At 35.2% G+C, this 23,980-nt stretch overlaps 2 protein-coding genes across 3 annotated transcripts in view; one reads left to right on the forward strand and one right to left on the reverse strand.

Annotated features, from left to right (window-relative positions):
• The window catches only part of LOC143917399 (uncharacterized), a 557,584-nt gene that overhangs the window by 7,824 nt on the left and 525,780 nt on the right, over nt 1-23,980 (reverse strand). The window lies entirely within an intron of this gene.
• LOC143917394 (uncharacterized) lies at nt 18,121-23,617 on the forward strand. 2 transcript variants are annotated; one of them, XM_077438889.1, is made up of 3 exons: nt 18,121-18,331; nt 18,400-19,214; nt 23,085-23,617. In XM_077438889.1, exons 1-3 carry the CDS (start codon nt 18,172-18,174, stop codon nt 23,208-23,210), a joined length of 1,101 nt encoding a protein of 366 aa, XP_077295015.1. In that variant the 5' UTR covers nt 18,121-18,171; the 3' UTR covers nt 23,211-23,617. The 2 variants fall into 2 exon arrangements, with proteins under 2 accessions (XP_077295015.1, XP_077295016.1); XM_077438890.1 differs by lacking the exon at nt 23,085-23,617 and adding an exon at nt 19,392-19,442 and having other exon boundaries at nt 18,400-19,226.

A 23,980-nucleotide genomic window follows, 5' to 3' on the forward strand; every position in this document is an offset into this window, starting at 1 on the left:
CTCTTAAAATTTAGTTCAAACTCATAAAGTGACATAGAGTAAAAAATATAATCCAAATTAGTTAATATTATTAATTGTTAGAAAATTATTATCATATACAACGTATAATACCTACATACAAGTACAAGCCGCAAACTACCTAAATGATATATAAATCTATTACTATAACATGCGAAATTTATTTGCCTCATGTATAATAAACGATTGATTAAACAAGTCTAGCATACATTAAATGTAAGAAATTATAATCGGATTATAAGTTCACGCACATGCGCAGAAGGCTTTGCGCCTGTCGCAGATATAGTACCTGCAAATAGCCACAACCTTTAATATTTGAATAAACTCAGTGTTTTTTTTTTACATGCAAAGTTGAATTTGTAGCGTTGTAAATCTGGCTCTGCACCGATGATTTACAGCTTTAAATATTTATACAAACATGTGTTTGTTAGGAGTTTTGATTTTAAATGAAAGTAAACGAGCTACTCGTATTTTAATTAATACAACTGTATAGTTAGGATATGATTGATACATTAGTGGTATTTTTTTTCTCACTTCTATCTACATAAAACGTATAACAATATTGTCGTTAGCATGAAAATACAATATGTACCTTATGGAATTTTTCATTATATAATATATATATTTAAATAATATTATATTATAAAATTTGTATAAAATTTCGAATAAATAATATATCCAAATAAGTTATTTAAATATTGATTTTAATTTATTGTTTTTGTCATAAATTGTTTTATGCTGTGAAAATTTTTATTTTCCAAAATTTATATAAAGAAATGTTGATAAGAAGGCTCTGAATACTGAAAAGTCTTCATCTTATGAAGAGGAAAAGTAGCATGGATAATTTGAACTATTTATTTTGAAGTACAATAATATATGTACATATTTCGAATGGATAATATTTACCCGTAAAATGTGTGTTACTTCAGAAAATCTGTGAAAGTGAACATGTGTTTTTGAGAATCGTTTTAACGATTTTCTAATGACAATAAAAATCGTTTTAATTGGTTTTCGAGGATTATTTCCAGGCTTAAGTGCAGTCGGCTAACAATGGAGACCCCCGAATTGACCTAGTCGTCGGTAACGGCACTCCCGCTAGAGTTCTCAGAACTGACAGCGCGAAAGCGTGGGACTGCGTGCCAAGACCGTGGGACTGTATATCTGGTACGTGACAATAACAATAGGTAAACAAACGTGTCAAGGAAGATGCAGTGAGCGACCTGCCCTATATAAGCAGGTACTTCGGCCATACCAAGGCATTCTGGACGGAGCACTGGCAGTGCGTGGATCTCCTTAATCACCCAATAAATGCTGTGAAGCAATTTTGGCCTTTTATTTCGATCCTCCACCCACCCCTACGCAACACTATTATATACGAATGACTCACACAGTGAAGAACGCGGCACATGGTTTTTTTTTTAGATACTTTAAAACGTGCGAAAAAAATGCGGCACGCCTAACACATATTCATGGCACACCGCAATGCACACAAAATAATAAAAAGGAGTCGGCTGATTTTTTACGACTTCGACTCGGACTCCACAACCCCAAATTAATTGTTTTATATCACATCTTTATTTTGTACTAGCTGTATTACCCGGCTTCGCTCAGTATTTATAATATAAACCGCTTAAACATGACTAAGCTAATAGTAAACATTTAATTTAAAAAAAAAATAAATTAAAATTTAAAAAAAAAATCAAAAAATCGCCCTCGGCGCCCCCCTGAGCCTTTGCCTTTTAGGGCTTCGCCCCTCCACGCCCCCATGAGCAATTGCCGTTTAGGACTTCGCCCCCATGATCAGTTGCCTTTTAGGGCATCGCCCCTCCGCGCCCCCATGATTAAATGCCGTCTAGGGCTTCGCCCCCCTTAGTTAATGCCTTTTAGGGCTTCGCCCCTCCGCGCCCCCATGATTAAATGCCGTCTAAGGCATCGCCCCCCTTAGTTTATGCCTATTAGGGCTTCGCCCCTCCGCGCACACATGATTGAATGCCGTCTAGGGCTTCGCCCCCCTTAGTTTATGCCTTTTAGGGCTTCGCCCCTCCGCGCCCCCATGATTAAATGCCGTCTAGGGCTTCGCCCCCCTTATTTAATGCCTTTTAGGGCTTCGCCCCTCCGCGCCCCCATGATTAAATGCCGTCTAGGGCTTCGCCCCCATGATCAGTTGCCGTTTAGGGCTTCGCCTCATAAGGCTGCTCCCCATGGGGCTTCGCCCCATGAGGCTGCGCCCCCTTCGGGGCCCCATGCGGCTGAGCTCCATAAGGCGGCGCCCCATAAGGCTGCGCCCGATAAGGCTGCGCCCCATAAAGCTGGGCCCCATGAGACTGCGCCCCCTTCGGGGCCCCATAAGGCTGTGGCGCCCCTGGCGGGGCCCCATGAAACTACTCGCCTTGCGCCCCCGCGGGGGTGAATCCGTTGAATCGAAAAAAACAAATCGGCGCCATTTTTGTAAATTTCAATTTCTTCTTATATTCTATTTTATAACCTTTTTCCAATATTTTAATACTATAGTTTAATTATGCAATATACTATTTTGTCATGTTATAGCCTTTATTCTTTTCTTTTTCATTTGTTTTTTATACATGTCTACATCTTGTTGTCTGTTGATTTTTCAATAAATAAAAAAAAAAAAAAAATTCTAACCACTTCTCAACGCTTTCTTTATCACCATTCATGACTTTTGCCATTTCTTCATATTTCACTTGCCTCAGGTTTCTTCAAATCCAATTGATCTCTTTCTAGGTTGAGAATTCTTTTCCACCACAATGTAAGCTACTCCACAAAAGTCAGCAACATAAAATCACGTTTCTTACTTACTGGAGCGAAGATCCATTGAATTCGAATATGACAATAATTTTTGTTGGCTTTTTCTCGGTTTTTTTTTCCCAATTTTTTTCGCATACCTCCGAACGTCCATATGCGCGTGTATATATGTACAAAAATATGTATATATATATATATATATATATATATATATATATATATATATATATATATATATATATATATATATATAGATAAATATTATAGTTAGATAAGATAAGGTATGTATAATGTGTACATTGATATATTACCAATCGAAGAATATGTAAATTGAGAGTTTGAATTTTAAAACGAAATGATATAAAATCAAAATAATACTTTCATACAAAATGTGTAAAAGCAATAAATCTTATCTAAATCAACTGTCATTTATTTATTAATATTCCAAGTTTGTTGAATAGAAACATTGTAAAGCCAATAATATCGTAAAAAAATATATGTGACTTTTAAAATTCGTATTACAAAGCAATAAAAAATTACAATCAATAGAAAAACATCTGACTATTGATTCCAACACTCACTTTTTGCACAGCAATACTAGATTTTGAGTTAAAGAGTGCAAAAGCCAAAAATCTGTAAAATTTGCGTTTTTTTTTAGATGCTCATATCTCAAAACGAGAAGGAAGCAATAAATATTATTGGTATATTCGAATTTAGTAGGTCAAACTAAGTTAAAATTAATTAGTTTCGCCTCGGCAAGTAATAAGTTTTTGTTGCTTAGTTTAATTAATTATAGAAATAATGTTAATGTTGATTAAACTATAAATATATAAGATAAAGGAATAGAATTTGTAAAAAACTTTAAATACTTTAATAAATAATCGGTGACACGATAGATTTTAAATTACATGGTGAATTCATAGTAAAAAAGTAGGTAAGAAAGTAACACTACTTATTCTGTCCAAGAATAAATTGATTTTCTATTCTAACAATTTCTGTTCTGTATTCTGTCCAAGAATAACGGGAGTGTAGAATCTGTCCATGTTTATAAATTAAATCATTATATGTATATAATGAAATCGCATTTATTTATTTTATGTGTTGTGAATTCGTCAATTAAAGGTAAAATGGATGAGCGTTAGTGATACATAAAAAAGTATGTACATATGTATGTTGGTTTTTATTTATCAGTTAGATAAGAAAATACTACATGGGTATTTCGTTTAAATAATAATAGCAGTAGAGGTAGCAATAAATTAACCGTGCAGAATTTAAAAATAAATAAGACTATGTATAAATAAATAGTTAAGCATAGTTTATTTTTATTTCATGTGTGTGTGTGTGTGTATGTATGTATATATTATATACTTGCATGTATGTATATATGTATGTAAAATATGTATGCATGTGCATGAATATATTATTATTTGTGTAATTATATATAACTAGCTGTATTACCCGGCTTCGCTCAGTGTTTATAATATAAACCGCTTAAACATGAATAAGCTAATTTAATTAAAAAAAAAAAAAAATTAAAAAAAAATTTAAAAATTAAAAAAAAAAATAAAAAAAAAATCAAAAAAAAAAATTAAAAAAAAAATTAAAAAAAAATCAAAAAAAAAAATTAAAAAAAAAATAAAAAAAAATTAAAAAAAAATTTTTAAAAAATCAAAAAAAAAAAATCAAAATTTTTTTTTGCCTTCTAGGGCTTCGCCCTCGGCGCCCCCCTGAGCCTTTGCCTTCTAGGGCTTCGCCCCTCCACGCCCCATGAGCAATTGCCGTTTAGGGCTTCGCCCCCCTTAGTTAATGCCTTTTAGGGCTTCGCCCCTCCGCACCCCCATGATTAAATGCCGTCTAGGGCTTCGCCCCCCCTAGTTAATGCCTTTTAGGGCTTCGCCCCCCGCGCCCCCAAGATTAATTGCCGTTTAGGGCTTCGCCCCCCTTAGTTAATGCCTTTTAGGGCTTCGCCCCTCCGCGCCCCCATGATTAAATGCCGTCTAAGGCTTCGCTCCCATGATCAGTTGCCTTTTAGGGCTTCGCCCCCCACGCCCCCAAGATTAATTGCCGTTTAGGGCTTCGCCCCCCTTAGTTAATGCCTTTTAGGGCTTCGCCCCTCCGCGCCCCCATGATTAAATGCCGTCTAAGGCTTCGCCCCCATGATCAGTTGCCTTTTAGGGCTTCGCCCCCCGCGCCCCCAAGATTAATTGCCGTTTAGGGCTTCGCCCCCCTTAGTTAATGCCTTTTAGGGCTTCGCCCCTCCGCGCCCCCATGATTAAATGCCGTCTAAGGCTTCGCCCCCCTAAGTTAATGCCTTTTAGGGCTTCGCCCCCCACGCCCCCAAGATTAATTGCCGTTTAGGGCTTCGCCCCCCTTAGTTAATGCCTTTAAGGGCTTCGCCCCTCCGCGCCCCCATGATTAAATGCCGTCTAAGGCTTCGCCCCCATGATCAGTTGCCTTTTAGGGCTTCGCCCCTCCGCGCCCCCATGATTAATTGCCGTCTAGGGCTTCGCCCCCCTTAGTTAATGCCTATTAGGGCTTGCGCCCCATGAGGCTGGGCCCCCCGGGCCCCCTTCGGGGCCCCACGGGGCTGCGCCCCTTGTGGCGCCCCCTTTTGAGCCCCATGGGGCTGCGCCCCATGAGGCTGGGCCCCCCGGGCCCCCTTCGGGGCCCCACGGGGCTGCGCCCCTTGTGGCGCCCCCTTTTGAGCCTCATGGGGCTGCGCCCCATGAGGCTGGGCCCCCCGGGCCCCCTTCGGGGCCCCACGGGGCTGCGCCCCTTGTGGCGCCCCCTTTTGAGCCCCATGGGGCTGCGCCCCATGAGGCTCGGCCCCCCGGGCCCCCTTCGGGGCCCCACGGGGCTGTGCCCCTGTTGGCGCCCCCTTTTGAGCCCCATGGGGCTGCGCCCCATGAGGCTCGGCCCCCCGGGCCCCCTTCGGGGCCCCACGGGGCTGTGCCCCTGTTGGCGCCCCCTTTTGAGCCCCATGGGGCTGCGCCCCATGAGGCTGGGGCCCCACGGGGCTGTGCCCCTTGTGGCGCCCCCTTTTGAGCCCCATGGGGCTGCGCCCCATGAGGCTGGGGCCCCACGGGGCTGCGCCCCCCGGGCCCCCTTCGGGGCTGCGCCCCTTGTGGCGCCCCTGGCGGGGCCCCATGAAGCTACTCGCCTTGCGCCCCCGCGGGGGTGAATCCATTGAAACGAAAAAAACAAATCGGCGCCCATGGATCGAAAAAAAAAAAATCGAATCACGTGTTCGATGACGTCACCGATCTACGGACGAAAACGACGAAAACGACGAAAACGACGACCAAGGATACATACAAAGTCTCTTTCCAAATTATAGATTAGAAGATAATATGATGATAATTTGTATTCCAGATGATAGGGAGAATAGTGCAATCCCGTTCATATAAACAATATATAGATAGTATACATGATAAAATGAATTATCAATTAATCGATAAATCAATAAAATATTAAACAATATTAAGCATAAATAAATAATTAGTATGTATATATGTATGTACATGAGTAATTAAAAGATGGTGAGTATAAATTACCAGTTTTATTTTAAACAGTACATTAAATCCAAAGTAAACAATTATGTTTGAAATCTAATAACATAAAAGTGAAGTTACAAATAAGTTGAAGAATTTAACACAATTTAAATAAAAAGCAATATAATGTTTCATTTTTATGACAATGTGAAATATTATTTTTTTGTTTGTTTCTTCTATGTCATTTATTTAATAAACTCATCATAGTATTTTTTAAAAAAATCTAGGCACAATTGTTTAACACTTTGCCCTCCGTTGATTTTTACCCTAAATTCATCGACTACTCTGATAGTGTTACAGAAAACGCCAGCAAATGTCAATAAAAAAACATTTTTACATTCGTTCGTAAGCCTATGTCAATCAACTCAAAATTAATAATTTATTTTTTATTATATTTTTTGTTTACTAGTGTTGGGCCCGTTGATTTCAACGGGTGGTTTCGAAAAGGAATTGAAACTCGAATAAAAATAAAGTTAAAGATATTGAATCGACTGGTTTTGGAAAGAAATTGATGCACGAATTAGAATTGATTACGTCACATTATCAGTTTGATTTTAAACTAGTTTTATGCCCGTTGAAAATTCAACTGGCGGTTTCGGAAATAAATTGATATGGTTTAAAATAAAGTCACAATACGAATAGTAATAACACTGAGCAACAAAAAACCACGTTTGTGTGTTACCAGAGCGGAGACTAACCAATATTTACTAAATTTGACCCACTGAATTCGAATATCATAATGCTTTTTGTTGGTTGGTGATCGTTTACGAGATATGAGCGTTTAAAAGAAATGCGCGATTTTTACAGTTTTTTGGCTTTTGCGATCTTTAACTCAAAATCTAGTATTGTTATGCTCAAAGTGAGTATTGAAATCAATAGTCAGATGTTTTTCCTATTGATTGTGATATTTTATTGCTTTAAAATACTTATAATTAATTGTCTACCGAATTTTAAAAGTCAAAAATATATTTTTTTTTTACAGATTTTTTCTCTGTGCTATTTTAAATTTTTTATTTCACCTCGTTTATAAGGATTGATTATCTATCTGAATATTTTTTTTATCTAAACGTACTAACTCGAGCAGAAATTGCAATTTAAATGCTTTCGTTGTGTAATTAATCGGAATCGGAACTGAAACAGAAATCGGGTATCGCGAATCGGTACTGAAACAGTATCGGAAATAAGAACTGAAACGGGAATCGGGATTCAGAACTGAAACAGGAATTGAGAATCGGAACTGAAAAAGGAATTGAGAATCGAAAATTAAATAGAATTCCGGTTCCAGAGCTGAAAAAGTAATCCGGACCCGGCATTCAAAAGTTTGGCTGTTATGTTTAGTTTACAAAATGTAATACTTGCCAATTATAAACAAACGGTCATTGACCTCGTAACGTTGAATACTATTATTACGGGTGACCGTGAAAAAGTCGAAAATATTCGTTTATCATGCATACATACGGAAAACGGTTAGTATATATATCAGTGGCGTGCGGTACAACTCTGTCTCCCCCCATCGTACATCCTCATTTAATTTGCGCGAGCAGGATACAACAGGAACAAGAGGAACAGGCTTTTCCTCCCGTATCCTGCGCGCGCACATTAAACAAGGCCGTATTACAAAAATAGTGATAATTTCACCGCATTTCACTGATATATATTATATATATGTACATAGAACAGTTTACCTTGCACCCTTTTTTTTAATCTTTCGATTTTCAATCTTTGCCTTCCGATATTTGCTTTTTAGTATGTGGGACAGATGTGTTGACCGTGTACCGGTCTAAGAAAACACCGTTTGTGTTTGTAAGAGGATCGTTTTTTTTGTTCAATTGTTACAATGGTTATTGTATGTACGAAGACGTTGAGCTTCGGAGAAGTGAACTGGTTGAACTCCAGAGGTTCTCTCTGGTGTCTGGAGCTGCTGCGTCGGTTTATATACGTTCTGGCTTGAAGCGTGCCGTGTGCAGATGCTTTGTCTTCGTTTCCAGGACACGTGTTTTATCCGTGTGTTGACCTATTTCCGAGGCACGTGTGTTGATCTGTTTTCGGGGCGCGTGTTTTATAGCTATGGGGTCAGCGCCAGCACGTCGTTCATTTAAGAATGCGGTCGTGTGCCACGTGTAAACGTCTTTCAGGACACGCGTTACAGTTTCCTGATAACATCACTGTTGGGTTTCGTTCGTTTTACGATCGTGAACGTGTCCACTTCGTGCATCGTTTAAACTTAGCAAACCACTTCTCAACGCTTGATTTTCCTCGTGCAAAGTCCGAATAATGTTTATCAAACCAAGTTGCCTTGATAAACATTAAAAAAATACTATTGGCCTCAATAGTATTTTTTTTCGCCAAAAAGCAATGCTTTATTAACACACGAAATTCCTTTTGATCCATTTTTTCAAACTAATAAAAGTTGCTTCACTCGAAATGCTATAACTCACAAACTAATAGTACGACAGCTCTCAAATTTATACACGTGTCTTTTGAAGATTAGAGCTAACTAAAAATCATATGGATTTAATAATAGTAACGCCATCTATGTGTCAGCCTACGAACTTTTCTGCCCACCTATTATGTATTAAGTCGTCCCGGAATTAATGTCAAAGTAAAATTCAAACTTAATTTTTTTTAATTATTTATATATCATCAAGATATATATCATCATGAGTCAACATTGGATTTGCTTCGATATCTGCCTTTAGAGATGCTTAATCCTCTTGAATCCAGTCCACTTCGAGGCTCATTATTCAAGCTGAGATTGCCCGATTGAAATTTCTGAAAGCAACGTTGGCACTTCCTTACATCCAGTATATCGCCGTATATGTCGCAAATTAATTTTGAAGCCTCTACGGCAGGCCTGGGCAAACTTTTTGGATGAAGGGCCACATTAGAAATTAAAAATGAGCGGCGGGCCGCAAGTAAAATACTATTTTAGATATACATTATTTATTATCGCGAAAGTAATTAAAACATTTTTTTTTAAATTTCATACAAAAAATAATTTAATTTCACGAATGAAGCTGTTTTACATCTTTAACAGTTTTTTAATTTCAGGAGAAATTTTCTAGTTGAAATTCTTAAAAATGCTTGTAAATTTTCATCTGTGATGCTTGAATGTAAATAATTTTTATTGATATTCATGATTGAAAATGCTTGTTTACATATGTATGTAGATTGATAAAAAAACCACCAGCATTTTTTGAGCAAAATCTCAAAAAGTTTGTCGAATTTTTCCGTATTAAGGGCGTTGTAAAATTTTTCAAATTTCTTCAAAACGGTGTAATTACCTTAACCCTTTGGCTGCTACGAGGTTTTTCAATGCCAAGCGAAAAATGCTAACATTTGTAATTACTTTATAAAAAAATAAATATAATATATTTTTTTACATACTTGCTTCGCCGAACACGCGTAATTTTTTTAATACTTTATATACATTTTTAAGAAGCAGTTGTGGACTCGCGCTCTCTCTTTCTGTCTTGCTTTTACATGCGTGCGTGCGAAAGAGATACCTACATATATACACTAAATAAGTTTTGACGATTGTTTCCGACGCATTATTTTTTTCAATAATCTATTTTTAGACATCGATGTATTTGTCGTTGTTAAAACATGCGATACATTTGAAACAGGTAGCGGTCTTTCTCTCTTTCTTTCTTGGTTTTAATTGTGTATGTGTGAGCGAGACACACAAGGATGCGAAGTTTCTAATAATCAAATAATTTTTCAACATGTATCATAAACATTTTGTATGCATTTCAGTTGCATTTGATTGATTGCACGAATTCGTGACGTCTCGTGACCTATATAATTGAAAGCGGATTTCTATTGTTTTTTGCCATTTATTTTAACTCTGCAAAATGATATCGGACAGTGAAAGTGACGAAAGTGAAATAATAGCTCCTCGCCGAGGAACTCGACAAATCAGCAGCTCTACTGATTCTGAAAATGAATTTATCGACAATAATCAATTCCCAAGTAATAACTCCTTATATGACTTTGACAACGAACCCGAAATTTACTTTGATGATGAACCCGAAATTGAAGAGCCTTTAAAAAATTGATAAATATTTATAAAGCTTGATTGAAAAATAAATATAAATACGTATATAAAAAAAATGTTTCGTGCCACTGATGCGCTGGCAAAGAAAGTATTGAAATACGACAATTAATGACGACAACAACGATCGTCGTAGCAATCTTCGCCGATTTCAAAAGAACGATTTATCGTTGTTGTAGCAGTCAAAGGGTTAAATCAGCATCCCACTGTGAATATATAATCTTAATTTATATCTCCGTCGATACGCTATCAATATATATTGCAATTGATCTCGTATAATTGCCGGTAAAAGCGAAAATTCTAAACAGCCAACAGGGCGGAGACCGCTAGGTCGGAAGGGAGGTTCGGTCGACCCGCTAATTCCTGTGATTGGCTACTCTTTGCGCTGCCAATCGTATTGCCGTGCCCTGAGTTAACTCGACTTTTACCTGATGAAATACTCTGACATATACTGCCTGGTTCACATATAATTTCGGACGGTTGGGCAGCGTACGGAAATATTCCACATGCTGCGAATGGAATATACACGCATTCGTTTGTGGTTCAATACAAATGCATCTAAATATTAATCAAAACAATACTTGTTGATGTATTTATTTATTTATTTTTACATACATATTTTTTACATACATATATACAAATATACCAGGAAGGCTTAACAGGTAAACCCAAAATGCGCCTTCCTGGTCCACGAATAATACAATGAATTATAATTAAATTGTAATCAGGACAATTTTCGCAAATTCTATCCTGGATTTTCTTTAATGGTCAAACTTGGTGCTCCGTCAGTTGTTATGCTTACCAATTTGTTCCATTGTAAATTATATTTTTTTAAGCAATTAACAATTTTTTCAAAAATATCAGCTCCTGTTGTTTGATCTTTAAATGATTCCAATGACAAAAGCTCTTCAATAATTTCAAATTTAGAATTACATCCGCGTATGAAAATTAATAACTGGGCGGTATCTTTTCGATCATTACTTTCGTCGAGAGCTATCGAGTACCATGTGATTGATTCTAATATTGATGATAATTGCTAATTAAAGTTATAGTTTGGCCCCAATTCGAATTGTATCTTATGTCAGAAATGATAAAACATTTAACAAATCGACAAAAAAAATTTTAAATCAGAAAAAAGAAAACTTTTTTTGAATTTTGCTCGCGGGCCGCAGTTTGCCCAGGCCTGCTCTACGGCACTTTTTTTCGCGTGAAACAACAATAACATAGTGCTCCTAAATGAGCTTCTGATGGTCTGACGTCTCTATCATTTTTTGTGGATGGGGTACAAAATATTTTTTTGTTCAAAAGGAACGCAACAAATCCAGAAGAAGAAAAAAAAACACAAGACACGTCTTCACTTGTCAACGAACCGAAAGAGACCGAGTCAAAATTGCATATTACAAAAACGACATTAATTCCGGGAATACCTAATACATACTACATAGTAACAATAGATGACGTTTTTTTATATACTTTTTAAATTACCGAAATATTAATAGCAGGATTGCAAAACTTGGCTTAAAACCAGTTTTACAAAAATATTAAACGATGGAGAAGGATGGGAAGAATTTCGCGTAACGCTGAAATAAATTATGTATCCTAAAAATTTGTTTTTCGGCATCAACTTAAAATCACAACGATTTGTAAAAATATTTGGCCATTATGATGAAGTATCGATATCCCTTCTTAAGGCCAGATCTTCTGGCCAATATATTTGCTTAGTAAAAATTACCACGTCAGACGTATTGGCCGCCAGAGTTGTAAGAGTTAATTTCACTCGCTGGGAGTTTAGCAGAAGCAGAATTGCAATTTGGAAGTATCGCAACAACAGCATATTTTTCCTTAGAGGTGTCACTCAATGTTTTTTTATCGTGTATGAGTATTTCGCATGTAATATAAAAATTAAATGCTGTTTTAAGGCTTTGAGCATCATTACTCGACGTTGTTAAATCCAAATGCTCGAAAAATTTATCTTTATTAGCAATAAGATTTTGATAATCGTACACAGACCGTGGCATTGTTAAGCTAGTGACACTTTCTTTCACCTGACTATTTCACAATTTACTGTCTACTTTTCATTGCGTTGACTCGTTTATATAGCATTTCGCGGCTGATAAACTTTTCGATAGCGACTTTTTGATAACTAAAAATAGCAAAATGTGAATGAAGCATGTGTAAATTCGTCGATTAAAAAACACACATGCGCACTCGGTAAAAGAGAATTTTTGAAATCCACGAAATGAAAATAAATACACATCGTTCTTTCTCTATTTGCTATGGTTTTGACGTAGATATCAAAAATCACATTGCCCGGGTTTGCGATTACGGGACTTGTGAGACAGGTAAAATTTTAGGAAAAAAATAATTCTAAAAAAAGGAGAAACTAAATAATATTTTTCTTGCAAAACGTCAATACTACTGTTATTATACAATTAATGTTATTGCTACAATTAACGTGCCTGAGGGCGCAAAATGCGCCTAAGGCGCATCGATCGGCTTTGCGCATAAAGGCACATCAAAATTTAAAATTAGAGTACCAAAAGCCATACAAAATTTTATATTAGAGCGCTAAAGGCGAAATTTTTTTCTAAGGGTGTTTAGAAAAAATTGCCCGAAGGCACCATTGGGTGTAAGGCCGGCACTGTAAATGATATGTACACAATAATTACTATTGCCTATACACAAAGCAAATATTAATAAAAAGTAAATCAAGTTGTAAAATGAATGCTGAAAATTTCCAACGGTGGGGGGCGCTACTTACGCGAGTGAGCCACAAATCAAATTGAGAATACAAATTAACTTTAATAGATTGTATTGCTAGTTCAATGCATTTAAATATTTGGAGCTTCCGTATTAGAAATGAACTGATATTTGAAATGCCTGTACGTCTTTACAAGGTCCTTTATTGATCCACTTAACCCTTTGAATGCTGACCAACGCCGATTGGCGTTTTTCCAACAAGTCCATGGGCCTGAAAAACCCCGATAGGCGTTGTATTTTGAGCATGTACAAGGTAAACAAGAAAACTACCGTTGAGCCTTTCCAGGTAGCATTGAAAAAAAAATGCATTAAACATGGGTCGTGTAATCCATGTCATTTATTTATTTTTCAACGTTTATGAAGACTGGTTTACACCGGAATTTCTGAATTTATAACCATAGCATAATTTCTCCGTGGAAATCCCTAACTGATTGTGGCTTGGCATTTGGATTATAAGCATTACAATTTAACAACAATGAAGAAGATGGAACTAGTTTTGGAAAAATACATTCATTAATAACATTTCGATTAAAAAAAAAGGATCTATATAAATACGATTATTGAATTATTACGTAAATGAAAATAAAGTTGAAATGGCCAACAAATTGGATTTAGAAGAAATTTCGACCGATTTTGCAATAAAAAAGTATTATTGAAAATTAAGTGTATATATGTATATAATATAAAGTTAATTGTATATATCTTGTAATAATTTTAGACATTAGAAAAGTGTGTAAATAATTTATCATTCAAGAGTGAACCGCCAATCCGCGATTGATATACTACAGACATAAGCGAGTAAATCCGAATTATAATACTGTAACGTACGCCGCGGATTAAGCGAATAGAATCCCAGAGACTGTGTGACCGTTCAAAGATTATCTGTAACGGATATCTGTTAACGGATTAACTAAATGCATACCGTGCGACTGGTATAAGTGGGTTTTAAGGATTAGCGACAAGCAAAGTGCATGAAACAATGATTGCACTTCTCATACCGTGGGAATACATATCCGAATACGTGACTATACAGTAGGTAAACAGATTAGACGTCCTGAGAGATCTACCCCTTATAAGGCGGTACGTAAGCGATCTCAGGTCATTCTGGACTGAACACTGACACTGCGTGTATCTCCTGAATCATCAATAAATGCTGTGAAACGACTGTTGGCCTTTTTACTTGGATCCTCCACCCACCCGTACGCAACAATACTTTCGTTACAACATGTACATACATACTATGTATATATTTATAAAAATTCAAGATATTCGCGCTTCTGAATGAAATAAATCTTTCTATAATATTATAATTATGAAACGAATATTAATTTCAACCATATTTCTTACGAGGGAGGCATTTTAAACTCTAGGGGCGGCAGTACAGTTCATGACGTCACTGTTCTTCATTGTAAACCGGTTCATTTAAATCCAAATTGAAATTTTTCTAAAAATATAACAGGTACATGTAATACACAAAAGTGAGTAATCGGGGCTAGGCACGTTTTTACGTTGTAAGTAAGTTGTTGTAAGTAAGGTTGTAAAAAATTAATTATTAAAGTTGTATAACGTATTATTGTAATTTGTATTATTTGTTTTGTATGTTGTATTATGTGTTTTATATTTTGTATGTTTACTTTTATGTTTGTTGTATATACGTGTTTTTAAATAAAATGTTCTTAATTTAAAATTGCTTTTTATATAATTATCAACCCACTTATATTTATCAAACTTGAAAAGTATTAAACTATATATAATTTAAGTTAGTTTTAAATTACATTTTTAGATCAGTACCGATTACTGAAAATAGATTAAATAAAAATATTAGCTTTCATAAATAAACACACAATAATTTAAAAAAAATGTAAATACTTTTTAAACAAACAGTAAGCGTTTGACAAAATTTTGTGGCAAGGACCCTATATACGTGGGCTGCCGAGAGGAATCATGAAAAACATGAAAAAATAAAAAAATTTAGATGTATTTTTAATATACGAAATACGTCAGACTACTAGCAAAATACTATTTTTTTAAATGTTGCTTACTATTTTTTTTAAATAATTGAATAAGAAAGTATGATATAACAGGTATGATTTCCAACACGGGGCCCCTCGAGCCTTCAGGGCCCTAGAACTTTACCCCGTCTCCCCCCCTCTCTCGTCGGCCCTGTATGTATGTCAGTGGCGGCTCGTGATAATTTTTAGTGGCGGGGCTGCACTGAAAAGATGTCTAAAACATGTCACCATAATTGTTCTATCATGTCATAACTAGAGGTAGGACCGGAAGCGCGCCGTCTATTGTTCCATTATTGTAAATGCTTTGTTAAAAAGGTTCGGCAAACCTTTAACAATGCATTTACAACATGTGAACAATGGACAGCTCTGGGTCCGCTCTTTAGTCATAACAGGACAAAAGTTTTCGTTATGCTTATCTATTTCCCGCCGATAAGCTTCGCTTAAATGGGTTTTTATGTTAGCCGATCCCAAAATCGTGAGATTACACACTTTTTTTAAGTGTTCGACACTTCCCTCGTGTTTTTTTTAATTTTATCGTTTAAATGTTTTAAGTCAATAACTCCTGTTTTCGTCCAAGATGCTTCGCCTGGCGACTCGCCTCCAAACAAAAGACACGGATAACAAAATAACACGTTTTTTCTGTACATCCCGTTAACCAATTGAATTTTTTATAAATGTCTGGATTAAATTTCTAAGAATTCATTTATCACATAGGTTGTGTTTTTAAGACACCTGATAAAATGTATTAACACGTGATGTGATAACACATCTTATTGATATATAAATACATGGTATATTTTCCAAGAATTCACTAAATAAGTCGTATTTCAAAAATAATAACATGGTAAGATCAGTGGCGTAACTACCGCGCCCGCAGACCCCGCAATGCGGGGGGGCGCCGAGACTTCGGGGGCGCCGCTAGGCGGCGCGTCTTTTTCACTGATTTTTTAACTTTTTCTGTAAATTTTTTTGTGACAATTTTTTAAACACTACTTTATTTTTCAAACTATTCGCATCTCGTTTTATGTTATGTACATGTATCTGAGAATTCTCTCCTACTTTTGTACATACATATTAAACGTTAAAACAATAACACAAAATTAAATGAAGCGTGAAAACAATAAAATTTTACAACTTTGTATTTATTATCGAGAATAGCATTGAAATCTCCGACCAAAATTATTTCATTGCAGACCGTCATAAAAGTCAAAAGCATGTCGGTTTTATAATGGGTCGACCTTTTTTTCAACATAAGTATAACGTCTTTCCATTAATAAATCATAGAACGTGACCAAAATATGTCAATTTTACAACTTAACTCATAAAATCATTGTGTTCGTTCAGAGTTTTCTTCAGTGGATTTTGAACACGCTCTGGAATCGGATCGCGATTGATTATCATTAAAACTAGCTCCCGAAACGTGTTTGATCATTGTATATAAAAACTAACTCATTGCTCAGGGTAAAGTGACGTGAAGTGTACCATTGTGTTATCCCTGTAGTTGAGAAATCTTTCGCGATACATATATTTTTTTAATACGAGTAGTTTTAAGAAAAAATTCAGTGGAGCAGAATCTCGAAAGCGAAAATATACTCAAATCGCGAGTTCATCGAAATTGACTAAAATCCACAAATTTTTCAAAGCCTTTAGTGACATAGTGGAATTAAGTCCTCCAGCAGTTTTATCAGAAAAACAACCTAGCTCTCCTTTGAGCAATACCGATGTAATTGAACCAGCAGTTACGGATAATACGGCGAACTTAACTGTTGCAGAAATTCAGTCGACTGAGCCTAGCTCTTCTTCCTCAAACATTTCTGGTGAAGTGGTCGATTCATCTATAAGGTTCCTTCTTCAAGAAAAATATCCGACTGACCGAGGACATTACACAAATGAGCTGACAGAAAATGACAATAATCTGAGGAAATTTATATTGAATCACGGTACTTGTCAACCTGATCTTGTATCTTTTCCTCGAGACCTCGTTGGAAAAAGATGCTTTTCTAAAAAATATTTTAAGTGGACCAACCAGTCTGGGATTGAAATACAAAGGACGTGGCTAGGTTACTCGGTAAAACTGAATAGAGCGTACTGTGAACCGTGTTGGCTTTTTACTGACAAAAAAAAAAAATATTATAATTCCTCTTTGGCGAAGCTCTTCATTTGTGATTTTTACACTATAAATTCGTCATTTCCTGATATCGCCACCGCAATCATTTGGTTCCTTACGCTTCCGGTAACTGTAGCCACTGCTGAGCGCTCGTTCTCTAAGTTGAAACTTATTAAAAATTACTTAAGGTCAACTATGTCACAACATCGACTCAAAGGATTAGCGCTGATTAGTATTGAACATGAGAGAACAAATAAAATGAATTTTAACGAAATAATCGAAGTGTTTGCCAATGCGAAGTCCAGAAGAACAGATTTTTCTACGTAAAAGGTATGTATTTTGAAAAATTATTTTGCCGAAAAGAAAATAATATGTGTATATGGGGGGGGGGGGGGGGCGCCGTAAAATATTTTGCGGGGGGGGCGCCTGGAATACACGTTACGCCACTGGATAAGATAAATACATATGTAAAGTAAAGATAAGTGAATACAATGAGTGATAACACTGTTATCCATATTCATAAATACTTGATACTTTGGTAGATTTTATATTGAAAAATAATTTATATGCCAAACAAAAACAACATTTAATAATATTTCATAAATCTAAAATCAGACCAGAAATAATGACCAACTAAAATCAAAGCGATTTTTATTTTTCATCTCTATTAATAACATATACATATGTACGAATATACATACATATATGAAATATTATTTTTCAGTGTTTTTTTTCTCGTAAAATTGTATATATGTACAATATATTAAATAATCATACTTCTGCATGCTATTAGTGTATGTCCCTACATAATATAATATCTTGCGGTCACATGTGATTCACAGGAAATCAATTATAAATGATTCACAGGAGACTTCAATCCACATAAATGTGTCTAAGTGTCTTGTTATGTTATTATATTTAGTTAACAGCGTACATTATTGGTACTACGACTTCAATTTGGTCGCAAAAATGAAGTCACATACGATCGGAATCATAGTATTGTGCATTTTTATAAATACTATATATTGTGTAGATAAGAGAAATACAACACTCAAAGAAAGAATCGGTATGTATGTTTTTTAGTTGGTAAATTTCCATATATAGAAACCAGATTCGATAAATAAAAACTTACAGATAAGGTCGTGAAGATTCGCCGCATCGGTAAAGTGACAAGTACTCCCGGCCCAACATGGCAACATGATGTTTACACTCCTTTGAGTCGTACAAGGTCTGGAAATTTCAATGCTGGACGTAATTCCCAAGGTCAGAATCCGTTTCAGGATCATTCTGCATTGAGTTATGGATTTCGAGCACCTTCAAATCACACTTCTATGAGTCGTGTTAGTTACACTCCACGTGGGAACTTCAATGCAGGACTTGACATTTTTCAAGCAAATCCATTTGGAAGTCACTCGGCATCAAGTTCTTCGCGGAATACACCTAGAATTTATCCAAACATTGATCCAAATACAAATTTCAACTTTGAACATAATACTTTTGGTACAAATCCATTTGGAAGTAGCTCGGCGTCGAGTTCTTCGCGACATACACCTAGAATTTATCCTAGCATTGCTCCAAATGCAAATTTCGACTTTGGACACAATACTTTTGGATCAAATCCATTTGGAAAGAATCCAGTATCAGGAACTACACTTGGTACGCCTGGAAATTTTAATACAGGATACGGAGCTAATCCGTTCGCTAGTAAACCAGCTCCAAATCCTCAAACACATGTATCAACTCCTGGTAATGCTCATGCTGGTGCTTCCCAATGCGTCATTGACGTACTGGAGAATCGAGAATTGAATCAACCGTTGTATATATCGGAAACGGGGATTTGGAAAATTCCAGATGAGACGTCTAAGATGAATTTTGCACCCGGAGAACGTATTATTGTGGACTGCGGTCGTGACAATACATTATTCGGTTCCATACAGATTCATTTAATGGTAAGCACTCCTGTATTATTACATTTTTATATGATGATTTGTTATATTTTTATTAATATATGTAGTTTTATTACATATGTACATAGTTAACATGTCAATGAGGTCAAAAGTTCGTTAAAAATGATTTCGCTTCTCTGAAATGTTCGAAGAAAGTTGAATCTGCTGACTGGTCTGAAGATCAACCGGTGTGGTGATGTACATATGTATATGCATACTTAGACAAAGATGAAAAATGAAAATGAAAAAAAAAAAATTCGGGTGTGACCAACCCATGACTTTATCTATGTATTTGAGGAATATAAGAAGGTTACAAAACAAAATTCGATATTGAACTAATAACTATGATAGCGATACAAATTGAGCGCAAATATATGGAAACTTGCACAAGACAAAAGTTCTACTTCCGGTTGTCGGATTTTTTTCAAATTTTTTTTTATTATTTAAAATCAGTATGATTATTATACACATTAAATATCAAGAGGATAAAAATAATTTAAAAGGTCAAAATAAACTAATGAAATATTGTTTTAAAAAAAATACTACTTTCGGTTTACGAATTCTGAGCAAAACGTTATCAAATCTAAGTTAATACATAAAGAATACAAATATAATTTTTCAGCTTAATACGTTCAGGGGTGTGGACAGGATCCAAGCGACAACATTTTTGACCTTTCTAAGAGGAGAAAATCCCACTTCCGGTTCATTAAATTTGGTGATTTTATTTTTTATTTTTACTAAAAATCACTATCTCTATTATACACAATAAATATCAAGACGCTTAAAATAATTTAAAAGGTCAAAATAATATAATGAAAAAATAATGAAATATTATTTAAAAAAAAAATACTACTTCCGGTTTACGAATTCTGACCAAAACGTTACAAAATCTAAGTTAGTACATAAAGAATACAAATATTAATTTTCAGCTTAATACGTTCAGGGGTGTGGACAGGATCCAGGTGACAACATTTTTAACCTTTCTAATAGGAGAAAATCCCACTTCCGGTTCATTAAATTTGGTGATTTTATTTTTTATTTTTACTAAAAATCACTATCTGTATTATACACAATAAATATCAGGACGCTTAAAATAATTTAAAAGGTCAAAATAAAATAATGAAATATTGTTTTAAAAAAAAATACTACTTCCGGCTTACGAATTCTGACCAAAACGTTACCAAATCTAAGTTAGTACATAAAGAATACAAATATAAATTTTCAGCTTAATACGTTCAGGGGTGTGGATAGGATCCAGACGACAACATTATTGACCTTCCTTCCGGAAGCTTCCGGAAGGGAAAAAATCCCACTTCCAGTTTATTAAATTTAGTGATTTTTTTATTTTAATCACATTGATACAAGAATTATACTTGAATTTTTTTGTGAAGACCACACATGTTTAAGGGGTCGAAAAAAATAGTGGAAGAAAAATCGAACATGAGTAAACTGCCACTTCCGGTTGAGGGATGCTTACTAAATTTTATACATAACTTGGTATTACGCTTAAACTTCTAGATATGAAATTTAAGTTCAATAAACCAAAAGGTTTCTGAGAAAAACATAAAAAACCTCGATTCTCTAGAGTAAAAGTACTACTTCCGGTTCAGATAAAAATATTTAAAAAATATATGGTTATAAAAATTATTATTTCTATTACATGTAAAAAAGATTTAATCCGATTAAGTTATCGGCTTGGGAGATAATCGTATTCAAAAACTTAAAAAAAAAGAGGACACCTATAAGGGGAGGTACCATTTCCGGTCAACTTAAAAATTTGAAAAAAATTAACGTCGTGTCGATAAAAATTTCAGTAACCGATACTAAGTTTCGGTTTGATAGGACTAACGGTGTTCAAAAAATCCCCAAAATACACGGACACACAGACACACTAGATCATGAAAACGTGATCAGTAATCGATTCCGAGTTCGAATCCGTCAAAATCTCGAGTTAGAATTTTCGCATGATCACAAAACTTCATCTATTGTTACTACGTACATAGATAAAGTAAAAACAATAAGACATATGAGCTTGTTTGTATTTATAAAACTTATCCACTCGTGGTTTTATCGAAGACAATGCCACACGTAATGGATCATGAATATCCACACTATTACGATGTTTTGTTGTAATAAAAACTCACGGTTGAGAAACCTGTCTCGCAAAGGTAAATTGATGCAAATGGTAAACGAATTTTCAATGCAAGTTCATAAAGGTCTGAGAATTCTACTTTCAATTTGATCCAAAAGGACGCAAGTGAAGTTGTGATTTCAAAACACTTTTAATTCTTGATTTGTAGTCAGATCAATTAGTTTATCTTCCAAATTAACTGATATATCATTCCATGGCGACAATGGATTTCGTTTCGATCATTTTCCCTTTCGTATATCGTCATCTAGTCAGAAATAGAAATCAAATCACCCTGATAAATTTGTCAAATAACAACTGATTACATCGCGCAAAGACTTCATGTCATATTAAACACATGACATAGCAATCTTTAGAAACACGAATCTTCCGTGCTTTTAATTTTCATTTTAACCCATCTGTATTGCCTGCTCTTGTAAAATAAGATTTAACCTCCTTATTTAATAAAATAAGGAGGTTCCGTAGGCAGTTTATACAGCGGATTAAGTTAATTCGACAAAGGACATCTTTCACCGAAAGGAGACTTCGTGTTATTTGCTCATCAAAGAACCACATATATGTGCTTATGAGGGTTTCTGATTTCCCAGACTTTTGAAATTCCCGGGACACGAGACGGAGCCCGGGATCGTTCCCGGGATTTCCGGGATCCCGGGACACATTTAAAAAAACTTTTTTTTTCAATTTAATATATTTTTTATTATTAAAAAAATATTTATTTATTTACAAAACAATATAAAATATATCTATTAACTTGAAAAAATGTAATTATAAAAGTGAACTTATTTAAAGTCGCTTCTTAAAAACACTAAAATATTTAAATGAGAATCCGAAAGTCTAATTCTAGATTTGGTACAAAAATTTCCAGCAATGGATAAATCTCTTTCAGTTTCGGTCGAAGTTGGTTTTATTGTTAAAAGGGACGAAAACAGTTTCTACTAACCTCTTCTTATTTTAAATTATCGGTTTTTTCTCCTATCAGCATGTATATTTTAATTTATTTTTTAAAGTCGAGGTTATTTTTATTTACGTTATTTTGTATATTCGTCTTTGATAACTCCTTATTTAATTCTTCATTCATCGTCAAACACAATTGTTTCATCTTCATCCGAATCTAAAAGAGTTTCTTCCATTGTGGAATCGTCAATTCAAGAAGGATATACTAGCTTCATAATTGTTTCACCGTAGGATATACATTCGCTTTTATTACAACATTCAAAGAATGTTTTGTTCGTTTTAAAATGAGAATTATTTAAAATTTGTGTTAAAAAAATCAGTTTTAGGCTTCTTCTTTCTTCGATTTTAGTTTTTGAGAATATTTTACGATACTTTATGTATTTGATTTATTATTTCCCTTCGTGCAGTCGTGAAAATGTTGTATGTTTTCAAGACTTTTTTAAATCCAATTCCCGGGATTAAAGATAAGAATTCCCGGGACACGGAACAGCAAATATTCCGTGAATTCCCGGGAATGTCTGTCCCGGGTCGACCCGGGTCAGAAACCCTAGTACTTAAACATCAACGCAGCACCTCAAAAATCTTCTTTCAATAAGGGTTCATGGAGAAGACTTGAAATAGTAAGATATGTTTAAGTATATATTTTTTAAATAAAACCAATTAAAAATAAATACTTGAAAATGAATACCATTTGAACAAATAAAAAAGTTTCGTTATTATATTAACACTCTTATAAAATTTAATGACCAACTATAAATTCTCGATTACAGAAATTGCGCAAAGCTGTCCCGTTGCATACCACTTATACACTTTATACAGGCACATACGGATCGCTATCAGAATTTAGCGGAAATCTACAAATTCCGCTGTGGTTCTATAAGGTACATAATTTATAATATAAGTGATTGATTTGAAACATAGCAATTATCACATTCATGTGTGAATATTTGTGGAAACACTGAACCTGGACTCATCTGTTGCAATATGAGTTCATTTACGAAGACTATTCCTCATTTGAATCATTTAAGTTCTGCTAGTAGGCTAAATATCATATTAGAGTAAGTTATACTTCACTTTTTCCACTTTTTGGGTCTTTCCAAAATATGTTTGTATGATTTTAGAAATATGGGAAAACGTCTAGATTCTGTATTACGAACTTATTCATTTTATTTTTGCTTCTTAACAATTTTTTTATTATTATCATGTCATGTATGTATTCAGGGCCGGCTCGAAGGTGCAGCAGATGGCGGAGCAAGGGGCGCTGCAAGGCGCCCCCATTGTTCTTTTTTTGATTATTAAATTGAAAAAATAAAAATAAGAATTTGGCTTTCTTTGAACTTATAAAACCAGGGATCTAGAGCAGAGCGTTGAGCAGGAGCGCGGAGCAGTGGAGCAACGAGTTTTAGCACGGAGCAGGAGCGAGCCGGAGCATGAAAATTTGTAGTGCTCCACTGCTCCGATATTTTGTTTTTTATATTTTAGAATTTCTTTCAGAATTTAGTTGTCTGGTTGTATTTCTTGATGTCTTACAGGCCTTCGATAGAGTATGGCACGAAGGATTTCTCTGCAAAATCAGTAAATCGGTTCCTGGAAATTATCGTTAAATTTGGACGCAAAACCAAGAAGAAACATATTTTAATTTTTTACAGCCACAGCATGAGTACCG

Source organism: Arctopsyche grandis, chromosome 9 (genome assembly GCF_051622035.1).
Source record: "Arctopsyche grandis isolate Sample6627 chromosome 9, ASM5162203v2, whole genome shotgun sequence".
Taxonomy (NCBI): domain Eukaryota; kingdom Metazoa; phylum Arthropoda; class Insecta; order Trichoptera; family Hydropsychidae; genus Arctopsyche; species Arctopsyche grandis.

Excerpts from the sequence above, each read along its gene's own strand:
- LOC143917394 (XM_077438889.1), top strand. The coding sequence starts at position 18,172 with ATGTTATTATATTTAGTTAACAGCGTACATTATTGGTACTACGACTTC. Across the intron at positions 18,332-18,399 it reads AACACTCAAAGAAAGAATCG|ATAAGGTCGTGAAGATTCGC; the intron begins GTATGTATGTTT and ends AAAAACTTACAG. Across the intron at positions 19,215-23,084 it reads CCATACAGATTCATTTAATG|AAATTGCGCAAAGCTGTCCC; the intron begins GTAAGCACTCCT and ends TCTCGATTACAG.